The following is an 18,757-nucleotide window of genomic DNA, read 5'->3' on the forward strand; positions in this document are numbered from 1 at the left end:
TGGGCCCTTCCACGCGACCTGGTTGTGCCTTCCATGAAGGGGCATCTATACATGCGCCCTCGCATTAGTTGGGTCCAGGCATGTCCTCGACTACGGAGCTCGGATATGCTGCATAGGTGTCGTCGCCGTCGCTGTCGGGCATCAAATCGGTCCGGTTAGTCAATGGCACCCGCATCCGCTGTTTTGATTGGCCATTGACTCGACCTGTCCACCAATCAGCGTCCGTTCTAACAAGTGGAAGAACGCATTTTGAGTTTGCACTTGTGAGCAGCATGTCGATGTCCAGCTTGAGCGCGTTCTTGGCCGCGTCCGGGGCGCTGGCGCCCGCGAGCTCGCCGGGCGACAGCGTCATCTCGGAGCGCAAGACGATTCTGTCCGCGTTCACGTCGCTCGACCTCCAGCTGCAGACGGACGCCAACGGCGACGTCGTCCTCAAATCGTCGGCGCGGGACCTCCTCGCGCAGCGCAAGCATGAGAAGGCACAGGAAGAGATGCATTTGCGCCAAGCCGCTTTGGCCAAGGAACAAAAGAAGAACGCACCGGTCATCGAGTCGGCGCTGTCGCAGGCCGTCGGCGCGTTTGCGACCGAGAACGACGAGTACTTTACGCCCAAGGCCGTCGCCGGTGGCAAGGCCAAGGGCCGCAACCAGTCGCGCCGAGCCCGCCAACGCAATGAAAAAGAAAAGGAGAAGAGCGAAAACTACTCGGGCAAGGTCAAGACGCGCTCCACGATGCAGGTCAAGCGCGCCGAGCGGAAAGAAAAGTACAAGCGCGTCTACTAGACGATACACTATCTAAATCGACTAATGAATCTATGCGTACGACTACCTACGGCCACGACAAAGTACAACAAGACAGGTAGGTAGCAAATGCATCACATGGAGGTATGCAGTTAGTCCGAGTCATCGCCGGCCATGTCAAAGTCGCTCGCGGCGTCATCGTCGTCGTTGTCATTGTCCTCGGCCGACGACACGTTGTAGACGACGGGCTTGACCGCGGCGCGGCCCGGTCGCGCGCGGGGGGCAACGGGTGTCATCTCGACATCATCTTCGCTGTCACCGTCTTCGTCGCTCGAGTCGTCGAGCACACTCTTTGACTTTTTAGCCGCCGGTTTGGCTGCCTTGGCCTTAGGCGCGGCTGCCTTCTTGGCCGCAGGAGCTACATCATGTCAAAGTGAGTATGGGATGATACGACACGAATTAAAGAACCTCGGGGCTTGGCAGCAGCTTTCGGCTTTGTTGCCGCAGGCTTGGCAACGATGGCTACATCGTCGTCGCTGTCGTCGTCACTCGCCGCCGTAGCCGTCGTTGATGCCGGCGCAGCAGCCTTCGCAGCTTCGGCATCCTTTCGCCGCTGCAGACGCTCAAAGAGCGAAAGCACTTCACCGTCATCGTCGCTGGACTCTTCCTTCTTCCGCTTCTTGTCCAGCAACTTGGCCTTGGGCGCCGCCGGCTTGACTGCCTTGGCCTTGACCGGTTTTTCCTCCTTCACCGGCTTGGAGTCTGTCACGCCAAAGCCGGCAAGTGTGGTCTGCGTCATGGCTTTGGCTTTCGACTCCGCTTTGGCTTTTGGTTCCGCTTTGGTCTTGGGCGGCGCCTTGGGCTTGGGCTCGGCCTTGGGTTTCACCGGCTTGTCCGCCTTGGCGACGGGCTTGTCGCCGGCGGCAGTGGCCGCCTTCTTTTTTGGTGGCGCCTTTGCCTTGGCCACCTTCACTTCAAAGTCCGACCCCGAATCGTCGGCGTCCGAATCGTCGGCCTTGCGCTTCGCCTTCTTTGCCGGTGCGCGCTTGACCGTGGCCCCGCCCTTCTTGGCTTGCTTGAGCGCAGCCGCTTCTTGAGCGAGGCGAGCCGTCTCGTGACCCGCAAGGCCAGCTTCGAGCGCGTCTAGATCCGCAAGCCACATGGACTCGAGTGGCGTCGCAAAGATCGTGTTGCGTTCGGCTTCCTTGGAGTAGAGGTCGTTGCGCAGGTTCTCAACACGCTCCGCGGTCAAGCTCCAAAGCGCCATTGAGAGCAAGTAATCATAGTCGCTACATACACACATGCGTCATAATCGAAAGCACCACAATCGGAATCGTACCCCGCCGAGACATCCCCTTGACCAGCGTCATCTTCCTCCTCGTCGTCGTCTTGGTCGGGGTTTCCCGCTGCCTTAATGGCCTTCTTCTTAGGCATCGGGTCGTACTTCAAGTGACGGAGCTCCTCGAGAAGCTCCTTCTTCTTGCGGTTGTTGACGATGAGGCTGCCATCAATGACGGCCGTGATGAAGCGGACTTTGTTGGAGAGGGCCATGATCTCGACGTCGAGCTTCTTGAGGATTGCGACCTTGCGGCGACCGTAAAAGTCGATGCGGAGCATGTAAAACTCCTCGATGATCTCGAGCGGCGACTTGTAGTGCTTAATTTGGCCCGCCGCGTCAAACATGTGCATGTTTGATGTGGCGATTGACGTCTCGAGCTTGAACTCCTTAAGAATGCCGTTCGGGTCTTGCTGAAGCGCAGCCAGAGCGGCGGGCTCCATCGTGATTGTAAAGAGCACCGTCGTGTCGGTGTGGTTCTCCTTAAAGTCCTTGATCTTGCTGGCCTCAAGCTGCTTCTCTAGATTCTTCTTGTAGGACTGCGTCCACGTCTTGACGGGCAGCTCGCTAATGACGAGCGTCGACTCGTTCACGACCTCGTAGCGACCTTGGACCAAAAAGTTGTCACTCGTGCCCTTCTGAACGATGGGCCCCGTGAAACCGCGGTACCACGGCTGCATCGGCTCCATCGGCTCGGCTTGTAGGCGGCGACGGATGTTGGCAATGATGTCGGCGGGGTTGTAGTTGGGGATGCTGCACGACCAGCCCGTCCCGATACCGTCACTGCCGTTGACGAGCGCCATGGGGATAATCGGCATGTACCACTCGGGCTCGATCGAGAGGCCTTCTTCTTCCAAGTAGTTGAGCACGCTGTCGTCGAGCGGGTGGAAAACCAAGCGCGTGAGCGTCTCCAACTTAGTAAAGACGTAACGAGCACTGGCTGCGTCCTTGCCGCCCTTCAGGCGCGTACCAAACTGACCGTTCGGCGAGAGCAAGTGGAGGTTGTTGCTCCCGACAAAGTCTTGGGCCATATTGATGATCGTGCCGTGCAAGCTCGCTTCGCCGTGGTGGTACGCCGAATGCTCCGAGACGTACCCGGCCAACTGCGCGACCTTGATTTCTTTCTACTCGGAACCTCTGCATTTGTACTCTTGGTAAGGGACACAAATTGCACCTTGAGGTTGCGCTTAAAGCACGAAAAGAGGATCTTGCGCTGCGAGGGCTTGAAGCCGTCGACCACCGACGGAATCGACCGGATGTTGTCGGCCATCGAGAACAGGATGAGTTCCTTGTTGACGAAGCTAGGTCAAACAAAATGGTGTCAGGAAGGACGCGATACAGCATATCAACCGTACTCGGCGTAGCCCATGTTTTGCACGTCGTAGTCGATGTGCGTCCCCGGCACAAAGGCTCGCAACCACTCCTTGCGGTCCTCAATGCGCTTCTTGGAGAACGCCATTTCAATTGCATCGTCGTCCGCCGGGCCGTCGTACTTGAACGCAATCCGGTGCTTGTTCAGGTCCGAGAAGTACTCCTTGGCCTCCTTGGCCGTGCTCGTTCCGAGACCCTTATAGTACTTGATGTCCCAGCCACGACCATTGTTGGTGCGCTCGCGCCAGTTTTCGTACTCTGGCATCGTGTAAAAGGCCTCAACGCGGTTGCCCTACATGCGCTTGTTCAGCGATGGACAATGCGTAGAAGTGTAGGTACCTTGGTCGCCTTGATGATGGGCGTAATGAACTCTTGCACAAAGTCTTCAATGCCCATAAGCGATGGCCAGTAGTTGTGGATAAAGTTGATCACAAGCCCCTTAATGTGGCTGCCATCGTGATCTTGATCAGCCATGATCATGAGGCGGCCGTAGCGGAGGTTCTTGGTCGACTCGTACTGCTTGTCGTAGTCGAGGCCCAAGATTTTGATGATGCTTGAGACCTCCTCGTTCTTCTTGATGACCGAGTGCGCGGCTTCGCGAACGTTAAGCAGTTTACCGCGGAGCGGGAAGACGCCGTAGTAGTCGCGGCCGACCACGGAGAGACCACTCATCGCGAGCGCCTTGGCCGAGTCCCCTTCTGTCAAGATCAAAGTGCACAAAGGGCCCTTGGCGCCGCCGGCAAAGTTGGCATCGTCGAGCTTCGTGATGCCTGTGAGGCGCTTCTTCTTGCTGCCGCCGGCCGCGCGCTGGAGCTCTGCCGTCTGCTTGTACTTGGCAAACGCAGAATGCGCTCGACAAGCGACGTCTTCTCGACTACATGACAAGGGTCCATCAAGTGGTGTTCATAGGACACGGCAATGCGTACCTTGCTTGAGAAACTTGTCGCTGAGCGTAAATGTCGACCCAAAAGCATTCGCGCGCGTTGTCAGCGTCTCTTTGGTCTACCAAGAGATGGCTATCTCGTCGTCGAGTATGAAATCGTATGTACCTGCGAGTCGAATGCCGGGTTGTCGATGAGCGCGCTGACGTAGATGCACATGTTGTTCTTGATGAGCGCAGGCTTGACGGCCTCGCCCTTGTTTTTCTTCTTGATCGTGGCACTGAGCTTCGTAGCGATTTGGTCGGCGATGTAGTTGACGTGTTGGCCGCCCTTGGTCGTACAAATGCCGTTGACAAAACTCACTTGCTGGAAACCGTCGTCGCTGACACCGACGCCCACTTGCCAGCGCTCGTCGGCTTTGTCAAAGACGACTTCGACCGGATCGTACATGCCAATATACTGCGGGAACGTCTTGACGTCGATCTTCTCCTCGTTCAAATGCACGCTCAAGCTCTTGTCCGTGACGCCCGCAATGTCGTACACGCGCTTCTTGAAGAGTGAGATGATGTCGTCGTCGAGGCCCGTCATTTGGAAGCGCGCAAAGTCGGGCGTGAACGTAATGCACGTAAAGTCCTTCTTGGACCACGACGTGATCGTCGGCGCGCCCTTGATGCTCATGTTGTTCTGAAACACTTGGCGGTAGCGCTTCCCGTCCTCTTTGCTGGCTGTCTCGACCACAAACTCGGTCGAGAAGATATTGGCGAGCTTGGCGCCGTACCCGTTCCGGCCGCCCGTCGTCTTCTTCTTGTTGTCGTCAAAGTTGCTGCCCGTGAGCAAGTGGCCAAAGATGAGCTCCGGGACGTAGACGTTGTGCTCCTTGTGCATGACGACGGGGATCCCCTTGCCGTTGTTCCAGACGCTGATCGCGCCCGTCTCCTGGTTGAACGTGACCTTCAACGCGTCCATCGACTTGTCGCGCTGCTTGTTGTCGCACGCGTTCACGATGATCTCGTCAAAGATCTTGTAGAGACCCGGGCAGATCGTGATCTTCTTGTTGACCATTTTCTTCTCTTCCGAGTCAAAGACCCACATGTTCTGCGTCACGGGCTCGATGGACCCGACTGCAAGCCTGCATGAGCCATTGCCGTGCCTACATCTGATGGACGTACCATACGTGTCCGGACGCAAGAGGATGTGCTCGAGCTGTGTCTTCTTCTGGTAGATCTGCTCGACCGTGAGGCCGCCCCGGGCCGGAGCTTCGTCCCCCGACGACGCGCCCGAGTAGTCGTCCTCGGACGAGTCGGCCTTCTTCGCCTTTGCCTTTCCCTTGGGCTTCTTCTACGCATCATGGAGGAAGATGTGCATGAGTATGGGCTCTTCCTCGGCAGCGCTTCCGCGGTCGCGCGCCCATCGATAGGTCGTGTACCTCCATCTTGGTCGTCGCTTCCTCGGCCCTTGGATTCAAAATTGAAAATATGGTGCTGGGCAGAATCGGCGGCTGTGATTGGTCAAAATTCAAACGGGATGACCGGTTTCAAAACCGCGCGCTTCGACGGCCCCACAAAGAGGACCGGATACGGTTGGCGCCAAATTGAACCGATCCATTCGAACGCGCACCAATCCATCCATCCATATCGGGGCCGTCTCTTGTCGCTTCTTGACCCCGAGCCCAAGCTCTAAATGACATTAGTAGGGCTCGTCTAGAAGGCGATCGTCGTTGCCATTATGCGGCCGATCCAACGCGTCTGGGTCTGGGCTGTCCGCAATGATCCACGAAAGCCGCTGCGCTTTCTGTCATACTATTTGGCCAAGAGCATAGCAGAAAGTTTGGCAAAGAGTCATGACCAAGCTGCATCTCTCGTACTACTGGTTGCTAAACACTGGAGCGATGTCCCAGCCAAGTGCAGAAAAAGGCAAGCTTTGTGCAACGCAGAAGGGTCGTTGAACCGAAACGACGCGACCCACCGTACATCCTGTCAAGAGAGCACCTCCAGAAGCTCGTCAGCCGACACGAAGATGACACACCTTTGTCGCTCTTGGGCTTGGCTGGTTTTGTCCAGCCCTCTTCATTGGCTATTGTCACCACAGGCTCGCTTTCCGCTTGCCCGTTTGGCTCCTCCTCTTCCTCGTTGCTTCTGTCCTCTACTTTGTGCCTCGCTGTCCAAGTGTCAGCTTGACACATCCGCCCGAAGATGCAGCGGCCAAAGCGGCGGGCCTTGAGAAAAATCGACGCGCCCTTGCCGCCGCGCGCGCCAATGAGTCCGACGATGTAAACACGGAAGCAGTCCGCAATGCACTCCTACCAGCCTACCAGCCCCTTCCGCCGGAACCTTGAATGTCCTCTTGATTATAGTGCTCCGAAGATGCGCTCGTGTCCAGCCGCCGTGACAACCCCGTGCAGAGCGCACCGAGTGCCACGACTGGACGTCGGCCCATTACGTTTTTGTATGGTATACGAGAACCAAATAACAACGCATGCCCGAAATTGCACCATGTCCGACACGACCATCTTCCTGGTCCTCTTCCTCGTCTTCGCGGCGCCGTTCGCGCTCTACGTGCTGGCAGCGCTGGTGCTCGCGCTTCTGCCATCGGCCAAGCTCCACCCGTCGTACGCCGGCAAGCATGTCTTGATCACGGGCGGCAGCCAAGGCCTCGGCCGCGCACTCGCGCTCCAGCTCGTCGACGCCGGCGCCAACGTCACGATCGTGGCGCGCAGCGTCGACAAGCTCCGGGCCGTCGTCGCCGAGGCAGAAAAGAGCGCAACGCCGGGCCGCGGCCGCATCGCGTACCAATCGTCCGACACGCGGGACGCGGCGTCGGTGCAGTCGGCGGTCGTCCAGGCTGAGACCGTGTTTGGCCCGATCGAGATTCTGTTACCCGTCGCGGGCAAGGCCGTGACGGCCAAAATCGACGAAATCTCGCTCGACGAGCACAAGGCGGCGATGGACCTCAACTACTTTGGGACGCTCAACACCGTCGATGCGGTTTTGCCAGGGATGCGGGCGCGCCAGCGCGGCTCGATTGTCTTCATCACGTCGGGCGCGGCGCTAGCCACCTACGTGGGGTACGCCGCCTACTCGCCGAGCAAGTTCGCGGTCCGCGGCCTCGCCGAGTGTCTCCATAACGAGCTCGCGGGCTCCGGCGTCTCGGTGCACATCGCGTACCCTGGTCAGATGAACACGCCCGGGTATGCTGCGGAAATGCTTACCAAGCCCGCCGAGTGCAAGGCCATTGAAGCCAACGACACGCTGCATACACCGGAGGCCGTGGCCGCGTCGATCTTGCGGGATCTCCAGCACGGCGCGTACAGCATGTACGGCGGTGACGTCTTGGTGCGTCTTCTTGGCGCTGCCTCGTCGGGCATGATGCCGCGCACCAACTGGGCGTTGGACGTCCTGCTGTTTCCGCTCTTGGTCCTTATTGCGTGGTTTGTGCGAAATGACTGGGCCAGTGCTGTCAAGAAGGGCCTCCGCAGCTAAAACCAAGGGATAACGTTGCAATGTAGTTGAGACTGCTAGCGCCAATTTACATGATCACAATGCAGTTTCTTGACGACCGTACACGAAGCAGCGAGCCGCCACGTGGTTCTTGTGCGCTCTTGTGACGGGTTCCTACGCTTCGTGGTACGAATCGCGCATGTCAGAACGACGTCCACGGCCGTGGCGGGAAACCCACAAACTCGATCGGACCAAAGTGGTGGTTCGCTGCTTGGGGTTATGGATGCGTTGGTCGACGCAATCTCTGCGATATAAAGTAGCTCGCATCGGTCCACATCTCTCACAGCGCGTGTGCGACGACGTGACCCCGACGGTCCACGAGCCTGTTGATCCTACAAGTAGCAAGGTTGTGTAGCACGCCCTTGGTACCTACGTAACGACAATGACGAGCCACAACATGCACATTGCACACACATATGTAACTGGGATCGCTCCATGAACCGGCGGGACGGTTCAAGATTGCCTGTTCACGCATCGATGCGCAGTCCTATGCCGTGGCTCGTGAGAGAAAGCTCGCATCTTCTGTCACCACTCTGGTCGAGGCATTTTGCGTTCGAGCCTCGTTCGCCAGCAAGGGTGTCGTCGTCGGCGCACGCTTGCCCGACCCACGGGGTCGAGCACAGTGCGTTGTACTTGCACTCGACCACATTTTGAACCTCCTACAGGCCTTGCGGCAACGCTTCTCGACAGTCGACGCCTCGTATCGCACCGAGATCACTCACATAAAGTCCTTTCAAACGAGGTATAGCTAAAGTATTAGATAGGTAGTAGGTCATCGATTCGTGGCGTGTAAATAGTCGTCGACCGCGCGGCTCACACGGCGCCCGGTCGGTTCTTGGCCGCGATTTCAATGTCATCAAAGAGCGTGCCGGCCCACGCCTTTTCCTTCGCCGCGAGAAACTGGAGCACGTCGAGCGCAGGCCAAAAGTGCGCATTCGCCATCTTGCTGACCTTGGCGACCGACGCGCGCTCCCGCGACACCTTCTGGAACCGCTGGACGTCGACGCGGACGTCGTCGAGGCGGACGCCTTTCTCATGCAGGAATCGCAGCAGCAGGAGCACTTCGCTTTCCGACGGGCGGTAGTGGCCGCTGTGCGGGTAAATGGTTGTGAGCACACCCTGGGCAATGACGAGGATGCCGGCGGTCTGGACGCACTCGCCACCCACAAAGCTCGTGTGGTGGACGCGTGGCGTCTGCTTCGTGACCTTGGCAGAGCCATAGAGGACGCCGTCCCGAAGGACGAAAATCCAGCCCTCCTCGCCTGTGTCAATCAACGCTTGGGTGCGGGACGCATGCAGCAGTCCATACCGAATGTCGAGTGCGTACTTTTGACGCTCCGTCTTGTCATAGTAGAGCACGGTCTCCTTCTCGAGCTTGGCGCGCGGGACGCCTTCGACCTCGACCGACTCGTCGCTGAGCCACTCCCAAAAGTCGGGCTTCGGGCCATCGCGGTGCTTCCATTCCTTGTAGTACGCGCGGAGGTTGGCGCCGTACCGGTGCTTGCGGTCGCAGACTTCGAGCCAGCTGCGCTTGTCGACAATGGCAACGTTGCCGGTGCTGAAGCCGCGCGCAAGCACGGGCGAGAACTGCTGCGCCTTCTTGACGAGCTCGGTCGTCGAGTGCCGGTCGCGCCGGCACAGTGGTTGTACGCGCACGAGGGAGGCGACTGGCGAATCTACACGAGGTGCATTGAGCTGCGCGGTCCAAGGAGCGTGGAGGCCATGTACCTGGCGCCAGCATGCTACTGAGGAGGCGTCGCGTGGTCGTCGTCGTTGTTGCTGTTGCTCTCGGCCGCTGCGACGTGGGCGCTTTGGTTCCAATTCTCAACTGAACCTGCTTCGGAGCAAGTCCACGAGACATCCGGATAACGCGTAACACGGCGCGTGGCGCACGTTAATCGCACGCAACTTGGCATCGACGTAGACATGCACCAAATGCCGTGTGTGTCCAGCGGCGGCACGGTGCATGACGTGGCAGCTGCATCTTGCGGCGCCTGATTCGACGCCAAAACATTTCGAGCTGGCATGACCGAGCTACCTGGCTGCACGAGCGTACCCTGCACAAGGGACGGCGGCCAATCACAACCAACTGCAATCGGTGTCGACCAATCGGATCACAGCGAGTGCGATCATGGCATTGCCAACACCGATCCATCGTTGCTCACGCTGCGTGCTGACTCGGACAACCAACGCCGCCGATTCCTTCGCTCTGTCCAGTGGCCAAATCATGCTTGGGCACGTAGGAGGCGGCGGTAAAGCGCGTCTGCATCGAATCTGGTCGGGTGTGTTACCACTCCCGCATAAACGCCGCCAACAGGCGCGAATTAGATGCTTCGCGTGAGGCTTCAACAGGCCGCGCGTTCTTGGTGCATAGTTGAGTGCGTTGCAGTGGCACCCTTGTATCTATAGTCGACGAATTTACAGGTGGGTAGATACGACCGCTTGACCTTGGCTTGAACTTGCTGCTTGAAGTGCATGCGCTTCGATCGCTTAGGTGGCGTGCATATAGCCTTGTCGCACGGTATCCGGACGAATGGCGAATCTCCACATTCGGTTTGCTGGACGAGGCGACATGGAGCGCGCATGGAGCAAGAAAGAGAAGGCTCGTCATGAGAAGCGCCTTCTGGGCCTCTGCAAAGCCGGTCCATTGACCGAGCTCATCGCGTACTTGAATGGCTTCACCACCGACCAGCAGACGCGTCTTCTGCAGGCCACGGCGGCCGGCAACGAACAGCTCTCGGGCCTGCACCTCGCGTCAGCTCACAACCAGAGCGCGATCGTCGACTACCTCTTGACGCACCACGCGTATCTATTCCCTGATGCGCGCAAGCTGTACGCGCGTACGCCATTGCATGAAGCTGCGCTCTACGGCCATGCCGACGTCGTCGCCGTGCTGCTGGCCCACGGCGCGCTCGTCGCGTCGCACACAACCCGCGGGCGCACGCCGCTCATGTATGCGGCGCGCGGTGGCCACCTCGATGTGCTAGACCTTCTCCTCGCTGCCGGCGCCAACATCAACGACCAAAGCGAGACGGGGCTCACCGCGCTGTACGAAGCCGCCAAGCACGGCCGCGCCGACGCCGTGCGCCGACTGCTTTCGCATGGCGCCAATGTCCACGCGAGCTCCCATACACGCCACACGCCGCTGCACATTGCAATTGGTGAAGGCCACGTCGAAGTCGCAGACCTCCTCCTTTGCGCGGGTGCAGACGCCGCGGCGACCGATGCCATGGGCGTCACCGTGTGGCACGAAGCCGCCGGCACGGACGCGACGGTGACGAAGCGCATGGTCGCGATGCTGCAATCCCACAACGTGGTGCTGCGACACGACATGGTTGACGTTGTCATGGCGCGGCATCCGTTCCATTACGCTGCCGTCGAAGGGCACGACGTGTTTCTCCAAGTGCTGCTCGAGACGCGCCTCGTGACCGACGTCAACATGCAGGACGTCGATGGATGTTCTGCGTTGTACTACGCAGCCGCCAACGGCCATGTCGACGTCGTGCGCCGTCTCTTGGAGGCAGGGGCGGACCCGAATCTGTGCTCGGTTCGCCGCAGTCCGCTGCACTGCGCGGTCTCGTGGCAGCGCACAAATTGTGTTGCGCTTCTCTTGGAGAACGGCGCGAGTCGGGACGTCCGCGATCTCGACCACCTCACGCCGCTGGATATTGCATCGCGGGATGGCTTTGACGCGATCGTCACGCTATTGGAAACACCGCCGCAAGCCAACGACGACTCGGATCTGGTTTCATTACAATAAAATTGTGTAAAATGGCTTGCCGCGAGATTCTCGTCCGTGCCACACCATGCGCGCCGGCCCACGCTCCTGTCCCACTTGGTGCAAGCAACTAATAGCATTCCCATGCTTCACGTCGAGGGTGCAAAGCAAACAAATGGATGGATCAATCGAGGTGTTTTCTCGTGGTGCCTGACCAATGTGTCTGATTTGCAACGCGACGTTTCTCGTGGCACAGTGCGATATTGACGATATTGACCACTCCGTGCGCAGATCCTATTGATGATGCTCCATTCGTCACCCTTCCGTGCGATGCGTCCAATGGGCTAGGCAGACTCGAGGACCAAGGTGGCGACAGAGACCAGCAAGTCGTGGGCCCGAGAGGGATGGCCAAGTGATCGCTAGAACTAGTACCATGGGTCTCTACGAAAGCAGCGTGCAGCGAAGGCAACACAACTGAGAACCGCGCTCCATTCGACTCGGATCGCAGCGGGCAGATGATGCAAATGCGTCCGACACGCCGGCGTGGATCTGGTGACAAGGGCACGGCGTTTTGATGACGTCAACAAGCGGGTTAGGGTCCACTCGTGCCTTCGAAAGAATGCAGAGATTCCACCGAGCGCTCTCGGACAGACGCGCCGCTCGCGCGCATCCACATCGTCGTGGGATCGTCGATCGAGTCAGTGAAGGATGAGCCACCTGCGCACCAGCATCGACGCCTCGCGGCGGCGTCATTGCACCGAGCATCTAGCTCACGCGCCATAGACGAGTTGTTCGGCGGTGGTCTCGGCCACATCAAACTGCTTGGGCTCATCCCGACGACGTTTATGCATCGCTCGCTGTAGGGATGTGGCGACGACGATTATATAATACAAATTAATAGATTAGGAATAGGTTAAGTCCTGCCTACAAACTAGTAGCTACGCGTGGATGGTGGTGATAATGGTGAAGTGGAGTGGGAGGATGACGGTGACGACGACAACGATGAGGAGGCCACGAGAGGCGGTAAGTTAAAAGTACAAGGGACCGTCGACAACGTCAAGCGCGCAGCCCGCGAGCGGGTGGGCGTCCATGTCGCCGCAGTCGTCGAGCATGTCGACGTCGTCGTCGCCGCAAACGCACTCGGACGACGACGTCCGCGGCAGCGCGAGCGCCTTCATGAGTCGCTGCTGCTCGGCCTCGGCGAGGTGGTGGTGGCGCTGGAGCTCAATGTGTGCGACGCAGCGCTCGAGGTCGACAAACAAGTCGCTGTGCCACACAAAGTCCTTGAGCTCCAAAAAGTCGAGGGCCATCCGCCCGTTCCAGAAATGGGCGTTGTCCAGCTTCTTGACCTTGACGTTGTTGGAGCGCTCGCGCGAGACTTTTTGGATGCGCTGGACGTCGACGAGCACGTCTTCAAGTTCAATGCCATGGCCTTCGAGGAAGCGAAGCAGCACGAGCACTTCGTTCTCGGACGGCCGGTAATGGCCGCTGTGGGGATAAATAATGTTGAGCGTGCCGTTCGAGACGACCATCATGCCCGCGGTCTGGACGCACTCGCCGCCCGACAAGCTTGTGTGGTGGATGCGGGGCACCTGCGTCGTCACCTTCTCGCTGCCATAGAGGACGCCGTCGCGGAGCACAAAGATCCAGCCATCGTCGCCCGTCTCGACGGGCGCGTCGTCGGCGACTGTGTACAGCATGCCATCGCGGAACGTGAGCGCAAACTTTTGGCGCTCGGCCTTGTCGCAGTAGAGTACGGTTTCGCTCTCGAGCTTGGCACGCGGGACGCCGTCGACTTCAACCGACTCGTCGTCGAGCCACTCCCAAAAGCCTGGCTTCGGGCCCTCGTAGCGCTTCCACTCCTTGTAGTACGCGCGGAGGTTGGCGCCGTACCGGTGCTTGCGGTCGCAGACTTCAAGCCAGCTGCGCTTGTCGACGACGGCAATGTTGCCGGTGCTAAAGCCCTTGACGAGCACGGGCGAGTACTTCTTGGCGAGCTTCACGAGGTCGTGTGGGCAGTTGCGTCCCCTTCGTCGTGCTTGCATCGGGCTGATCTGGCGCATGGGCGGGTCGGGCGCAATCAGGACTTACTTGCTTCTCGGAAAATTCGGAAATGATTTCTAATCCATTAAATTCCAAGGTGCTTTTTGCGCCGAGTGAAGGTTCAGTGGCTCTTGGCGTTTGTATGCGACCATTATCCGGACGATCCGCGCGAAGCCCACTGCACACTGGGTGCGCTGGATGTCACGAAACGAGCTGTGATTGGTTGAAATATTGCCTTAACCGGATAATTGGGTTGAAGATTCAGAGCGTGGCACGGGCTTTTGTCGTGTATTTTAATATTGAAACCAAGTGCAACGCGGTGGCACGCCATACCTTTCATATAGCGAGGTCCGTCCATTTTAATTCGCGACGCCCCGCGAATCCGATCACGCAGTATCCTTGCCAGAATTTATATTATTTTTGCCTCGCCGCGATCACTCGACCGAGGTTGAAATGCCCTGTGAATTCGCGCTGCGAAGAGTGAATCTGACAGCGAATCTTCGCACAAGCGAGGTGGCTAAGCGCCTCTACCGCGACGGCGCTGCATTGTGATACGCATGTGGAGCGAAGCGACACGCGATTGTGGGGGACGGACATGCGTGCTTCGATTTTTTCTTAATGGACGCGCGCTTGATATTTTGCGGAAGCCATTCGAGCGGGGACGTGGGATTTCGAAGCCAACGTCGACTGAGTACAATCATGGACGGCGGTGCGCGCAGGAGGAATACGCATGACGCGCCAGGGATGGGACCACAGTCAACAGTATAACTACTACAAGTGGGCTAGACAAGCGCCGCCACGTCAGCGAATCAGAATCTTGGTGTGATAACGCTTGGGCACCATGCGAACGACGTGCATCAAGCACGACGACGTCCAACACTCTTTTCTGGCTCCAACAGACTCAAGCGCTTGTGTAGGCGTCGCCTGGAAATCGCACTGCAGATCGGAATGTCCAACTGAACTTGTGCACTCTTGACGTGGCACCACGACGGGGCTGTGTTTGCTCAGGATACCGTTCGTTCCATTTCGCGCCTAGATCTCGCACCTGCAAGCTGCAGGCTACACGATGTGTACCTCATAGTCACAAGGTGGCCATGGCACGAGCAACTACAGTCGCAATGCGACGAGGAGGTCGGGGCGCACGTGCCTGGGTTCATGCTGGGTTGCAGCGTCTACATCTTTTTGGCCAATGAGATCACGCGTCGCAAAACCTAGCGCAATTACTGGCGCTGCACTATGGTGTCAGAAACGCCACGGGCGACGCGATCGACGTGGTCTACGATTGGTGGAATTTCCTCGCATGCGGGCGATGCCATTGGCTATTGAGTCTGGACAGATGCATTACATCCGCGCGGCCGGCGAGACTGGCTAGAAATCCCATTTCTGCTGCTTCCCTGCTCCACCACCATGGCCTCCATGCTGCGTATGTTCCTGCTTGTTGCGCTCGTCGCTTGCGCGTCTGCGGCCAACTCGACCAACACCACGACGCCTGCTACCACCAGCGTCGTAAACACTGCGTGCCAGACTGCGTTCCAGACCTACTGGACGCCGCTCGCGTCGTGCCCGCTTGGGAACGCCGCCAGCTTCTGCGCCAACGCGCAGTGCGTGCAGTCGCTCTCGGCCTTTGTCGCGGGCATTCCCGTCGAGTGCCAGGCCATTGGCACGACCGACTCGGCCTTTGCGCAGGTGACGCCCGCGACGTTTCTCAACATGCAAAACCTCGTCCAAATGTGCAAGTCGGGCAAGGTGCCGTCGGCAGCGTCGACCACGTCGGCTACGATGCTGCTCCTTGGTCTCGTCGCACTCGCGCAGCTGCTTTAATAAGACATCACGACTACTAATGATCTCCGTTCTCTGTGCGTTCTGTGCTGCGAGTGGGTAACAACTCGTGCCAAGGTTGCCATGGGATAGCGTCGTAGTATATGGCTACACATTTACAGTCGTCGCGTCGCACCCACGCGTCGACGAGACGGCCCTTTTCGTCTCGACAGTCCCTGTCGCACATGAGATCGTGGTCAAGACACCCGGTGGATCCCGTCGCGTCCACTTGTTTCTGTGTCAAGATGACTCGACACACAACCGAGTCGTCGACTGCCGGTATGGTACCGGCACATTTACGCGTCAGTCCGTCCCATCGCGCCGACGCAATAGCAAGGGCTGTTCGTGGTGCGATGGATGGGTGGTGCAAGCTGGTGGTGCATTGTGGTCTAGAGCATCCATCACTCTCGGATCAACGAGTGACATGAGTGATGGACACGTTAAGCGTATACCCTTGAAAGGGGTGTGGACTCGTCCCGTGCACGTCGAAAAACATTGTTGGATGGAAGAAGCGTTTGATTCTTTTACTTCATAAAGTTGTTGCTGTTGGCATTGCGCTGGATGTAATGCTTGTTGCGGTTCAAGCGTTCGCTCATCGTTTCGTTCGAGCCAATATACGCCGCGTGGTTGAGCTCTTGGAGGAACGTCGGGTTCGAGCCGTGGGCCGATTCCTGCGGCAACGCATCCTCTTTGGCCTTGGCCGCCTCTTTGGCGCGCAACCGCTCTTCCAAGATGACTTCGCGGCGTTGGGCGTCCTCGGCCATCTCCCGCAGACGCGCTTCGCGGTCCGACGCATCGGTTTGCGTCATCACGCGCGCGCGCTTCAGTCGCTCGTCGAGTGCGGCTGCCTCTTGTTCCTTCTTTTGGCGCGCGAGCTCGAGTAGCTTGCGGCTCGGGCCCAAGCTCTCCGTGTCAACGTCCTTGCACTTGCGCTAATGGAGGTATAAGAAATGAAATTCATCGTACAAGATGTGTACCGCGTTTTCACCGCCAATAAGACCGTAGCCCTTGCGCGGGGGTGGCTGCGCCTTGGTAGGTTCCTTGGCCGGCGATTCCGTCACTGCGGCCTTGGTCGACGGCGGGCTAGGAGACCGACGGCGAGGGCTCGGCGAACGACGACCGCGACGTGGACTTGGTGAGCGACGACCGCGGCGAGGGCTCGGCGACCGATGATGGCGGCGCGGACTCGGTGACCGACGGCGCGGGCTGGGAGAGCGTCGGCGCGGGCTCGGAGAGCGTCGGTGACGCCGCGGGCTTGAGCTGCGCTTTCGCCGCAAACTTGGGCTTCGCGAACGGCGGCGCTTGCTTCTCGAGGGGCTTTGCCGCCGGTCGAGCGACGGGCTCCGTCGCCGTGGGCTCAACGAGCGCTTGTGCGAACGACGACGATCCTTTGATGGACTACGGCGACGAGGGCTTCGAGAGCGTTCGTTTCGATGCCGGATGGGGCTCATCGAGCGCTGCGCAGCGCGGTGCTCGCGGGCGAGACCGCTGCTCGTTTTCTCGCGGCTCGCCGCGCGCGGCGGCGAGGAGTCTTTGGCCCTCTTTTTTTCCTTCTTGGCCTTCTTGGCTTCCTTCTTGGCCTTCTTAGCAGCCTTGCGCTCCGAGAGCTCTTGCTCGACCTTGTCCTTGAGGTGCTTCATCTTGGCCGGGTTCTTGAGCACTGCGAGCTGCGCGGCTTTTTGCTGGCGCTTGATCATCATCATTGGGTCTTCGTTGAGGCGCGAGAACGTGTCGTTCACGGCCGATGGCGCGGCGCTCATGTACAGCGAGCCTGGTTGCGCTGCGAGCTGCTTGAGCTGGTTCTCTTCGGGCGCGGGCGTGTATTCCTTCCCGAGCAAGTAGTCTTCGGCCGTTCGCTCGGTCTGCGACGCCGCCATCGGCCCCTCGTACATCCAGTCGACGCGCTGCGTTTGATCCACCTTGCCGCCCGACATCTTGGCTTGCATCTCACGGAGCTCCTTGAGTTGGCGCTCCTCTTCGAGGTTCTTGCGCAGTTCGAGGAGCTTGTTCTCTTCCTGCGCATGCTTCTGCTCGGCCTTCCAAACCTTCTCGACGTTCTAGGAGCACGATGCATGAGACCATGAGGCATGGAGGATGCGTCTACCTTGAGGTTGGACGTATGCCAGCTCTTCTTTGCCAGGAACGCCAACGACATGCTGCTTGCTCGTCCGTCCAAATGGATTGGGCCGATGACGCAATACGATTCTCCGTTTTATCTCATTGGCTAAAAAGAATTTAATGGTATACATTGACCAATCCCATCGCGGTAGAATGGGCTTTTCAGCCAATGAAGGGCTTGTTGAAAATGGAGATGCTGCTTTTGGATTGGTGCAAAGGACCACCGTCGCGACCAATGGCATCGCACATAGGATCCGAGATGGAGACAACCGTCCGCCGCAGCGTCGTCGCCTGGCTCGTCGGGTCCATGCTCTGCGGCGTGACGTCCAAGCAGATCTTATCCGAGATCCACTGCCCGTATACGCTCTCTGCACTGCAGATGACGCTGGCCTACATCTGCCACGCCCTCTGGGCCGCGCCACGCCCGTCGCCCGAGACCGTCCTCAGCGACGCCCAAGAATCCAGCCTTCTCTTCGCCGCCTTGGCATTTGCGATCGGCGTTTCTTGTCTCAACGGCGGCTTTGAGCTCATGCACGTTTCGATCAGCGAGACGCTGCGTGCGTTGGAGCCTCTTGTGACGGTGGCCGTGGCCATGACGTGGCTGCGACGCGATGCCCCCGTGAGCAGGTGCACGCACAACAGCAGCAACGCAGGGTACAACTGCTCGTAGGCGACGCCTCGTGGCGCTGGGCCCGATCGTTCTAGGCGTCGGTCTCTCTGCGTACCACAACGCGTCCTTTCGCATTCTGGGCTTGGCCATGGTCATGGTCGCCAACATCGTCTTCCCCGTTCGGTCGCTTCTCGTCAAGCAACTGCAGCGCGCTCTGCCGCTCGAACACATCTTTGCGGCTACGCTCTTGTATGGTATGCTTTTCCAGGTCCTTGAGCGGTATGTCGATATGCACTTGTGCCAATCGACTACGACTAGTGGCTCGGCGCGACTGTCTCGTGGGCAATTAACGGCGTCCGCTGGATCCAACTGCAACCCCAGCACGTTCTTGTCGGTCTTGTCAATGGCGTGGGCTTTTATACCTATCATCGCGTCCGTAGATGCAAGGAATGCTGCCCACTGACATGGATTCGTAGGCGTCGTACAGTGTGCTTGTTGCGACCGATATGACGACCCACGCGGTCGTCAATGCCTCTCGGCGCGTGCTAACCATTCTCTTCTCCGTGGCCTACTTTGGCGTATCCCTCGCACCTGGGAATGCCATCGGGATGGTCGTCGCGTGCGG

The 18,757-nt window shown here is 58.8% G+C and overlaps 8 protein-coding genes across 8 annotated transcripts; 4 read left to right on the plus strand and 4 right to left on the minus strand.

Annotated features, from left to right (window-relative positions):
* The first annotated feature begins 251 nt into the window (after positions 1–251).
* SPRG_03190 (hypothetical protein) lies at positions 252–835 on the plus strand. The gene has a single exon (XM_012341780.1). It carries the CDS (start codon positions 273–275, stop codon positions 780–782), a length of 510 nt encoding a protein of 169 aa, XP_012197170.1. The 5' UTR covers positions 252–272; the 3' UTR covers positions 783–835.
* A 57-nt stretch (positions 836–892) lies between these two features.
* SPRG_03191 (hypothetical protein) lies at positions 893–5,782 on the minus strand (the record flags this gene model as incomplete). Its single annotated transcript, XM_012341781.1, has 11 exons — positions 5,755–5,782; positions 5,498–5,666; positions 4,497–5,449; positions 4,374–4,449; positions 4,289–4,321; positions 3,787–4,262; positions 3,432–3,739; positions 3,251–3,377; positions 2,080–3,200; positions 1,209–2,029; positions 893–1,158 (listed from the first exon to the last, which is right to left on the minus strand). Exons 1-11 carry the CDS (start codon positions 5,758–5,760, stop codon positions 893–895), a joined length of 4,356 nt encoding a protein of 1,451 aa, XP_012197171.1. The 5' UTR covers positions 5,761–5,782.
* Positions 5,783–6,782: 1,000 nt separating this feature from the next.
* On the plus strand, positions 6,783–7,888 carry SPRG_03192 (hypothetical protein). Its single transcript, XM_012341782.1, has one exon. The coding sequence runs from the start codon at positions 6,821–6,823 to the stop codon at positions 7,805–7,807; it is 987 nt and encodes a 328-aa protein (XP_012197172.1). The 5' UTR covers positions 6,783–6,820; the 3' UTR covers positions 7,808–7,888.
* Positions 7,889–8,529: 641 nt separating this feature from the next.
* Positions 8,530–9,645, minus strand: SPRG_03193 (hypothetical protein). The gene is made up of 2 exons (XM_012341783.1): positions 9,554–9,645; positions 8,530–9,501 (listed from the first exon to the last, which is right to left on the minus strand). The coding sequence occupies exons 1-2, from the start codon at positions 9,564–9,566 to the stop codon at positions 8,639–8,641; spliced, it is 876 nt and encodes a 291-aa protein (XP_012197173.1). The 5' UTR covers positions 9,567–9,645; the 3' UTR covers positions 8,530–8,638.
* A 726-nt stretch (positions 9,646–10,371) lies between these two features.
* SPRG_03194 (hypothetical protein) lies at positions 10,372–11,667 on the plus strand. The gene has a single exon (XM_012341784.1). It carries the CDS (start codon positions 10,398–10,400, stop codon positions 11,583–11,585), a length of 1,188 nt encoding a protein of 395 aa, XP_012197174.1. The 5' UTR covers positions 10,372–10,397; the 3' UTR covers positions 11,586–11,667.
* Positions 11,668–12,454: 787 nt separating this feature from the next.
* SPRG_03195 (hypothetical protein) lies at positions 12,455–13,654 on the minus strand. Its single transcript, XM_012341785.1, has one exon. The coding sequence runs from the start codon at positions 13,604–13,606 to the stop codon at positions 12,572–12,574; it is 1,035 nt and encodes a 344-aa protein (XP_012197175.1). The 5' UTR covers positions 13,607–13,654; the 3' UTR covers positions 12,455–12,571.
* Positions 13,655–14,967: 1,313 nt separating this feature from the next.
* On the plus strand, positions 14,968–15,445 carry SPRG_03196 (hypothetical protein). Its single transcript, XM_012341786.1, has one exon. The coding sequence runs from the start codon at positions 14,994–14,996 to the stop codon at positions 15,405–15,407; it is 414 nt and encodes a 137-aa protein (XP_012197176.1). The 5' UTR covers positions 14,968–14,993; the 3' UTR covers positions 15,408–15,445.
* Positions 15,446–15,902: 457 nt separating this feature from the next.
* SPRG_03197 (hypothetical protein) lies at positions 15,903–17,575 on the minus strand. Its single transcript, XM_012341787.1, has 3 exons — positions 17,509–17,575; positions 16,382–17,461; positions 15,903–16,336 (listed from the first exon to the last, which is right to left on the minus strand). Exons 1-3 carry the CDS (start codon positions 17,557–17,559, stop codon positions 15,929–15,931), a joined length of 1,539 nt encoding a protein of 512 aa, XP_012197177.1. The 5' UTR covers positions 17,560–17,575; the 3' UTR covers positions 15,903–15,928.
* Between the last annotated feature and the right edge of the window lie 1,182 nt (positions 17,576–18,757).

The sequence above is a fragment of the Saprolegnia parasitica genome (assembly GCF_000151545.1).
Source record: "Saprolegnia parasitica CBS 223.65 unplaced genomic scaffold supercont2.8, whole genome shotgun sequence".
NCBI classification, from domain to species: Eukaryota; Oomycota; class Saprolegniomycetes; order Saprolegniales; family Saprolegniaceae; genus Saprolegnia; species Saprolegnia parasitica.

What these genes read in the sequence shown, in the direction of transcription:
- SPRG_03192 (XM_012341782.1), top strand. Translation starts at nt 6,821, where the DNA reads ATGTCCGACACGACCATCTTCCTGGTCCTCTTCCTCGTCTTCGCGGCG.
- SPRG_03190 (XM_012341780.1), top strand. Translation starts at nt 273, where the DNA reads ATGTCGATGTCCAGCTTGAGCGCGTTCTTGGCCGCGTCCGGGGCGCTG.
- SPRG_03196 (XM_012341786.1), top strand. Translation starts at nt 14,994, where the DNA reads ATGGCCTCCATGCTGCGTATGTTCCTGCTTGTTGCGCTCGTCGCTTGC.
- SPRG_03194 (XM_012341784.1), top strand. Translation starts at nt 10,398, where the DNA reads ATGGAGCGCGCATGGAGCAAGAAAGAGAAGGCTCGTCATGAGAAGCGC.
- SPRG_03197 (XM_012341787.1), bottom strand. Translation starts at nt 17,559, where the DNA reads ATGTCGTTGGCGTTCCTGGCAAAGAAGAGCTGGCATACGTCCAACCTC. An exon ending in GGCATACGTCCAACCTCAAG is followed by an intron (nt 17,462 to 17,508) that starts GTAGACGCATCC and finishes TCGTGCTCCTAG; the next exon opens with AACGTCGAGAAGGTTTGGAA. An exon ending in TTATTGGCGGTGAAAACGCG is followed by an intron (nt 16,337 to 16,381) that starts GTACACATCTTG and finishes TACCTCCATTAG; the next exon opens with CGCAAGTGCAAGGACGTTGA.
- SPRG_03195 (XM_012341785.1), bottom strand. Translation starts at nt 13,606, where the DNA reads ATGCGCCAGATCAGCCCGATGCAAGCACGACGAAGGGGACGCAACTGC.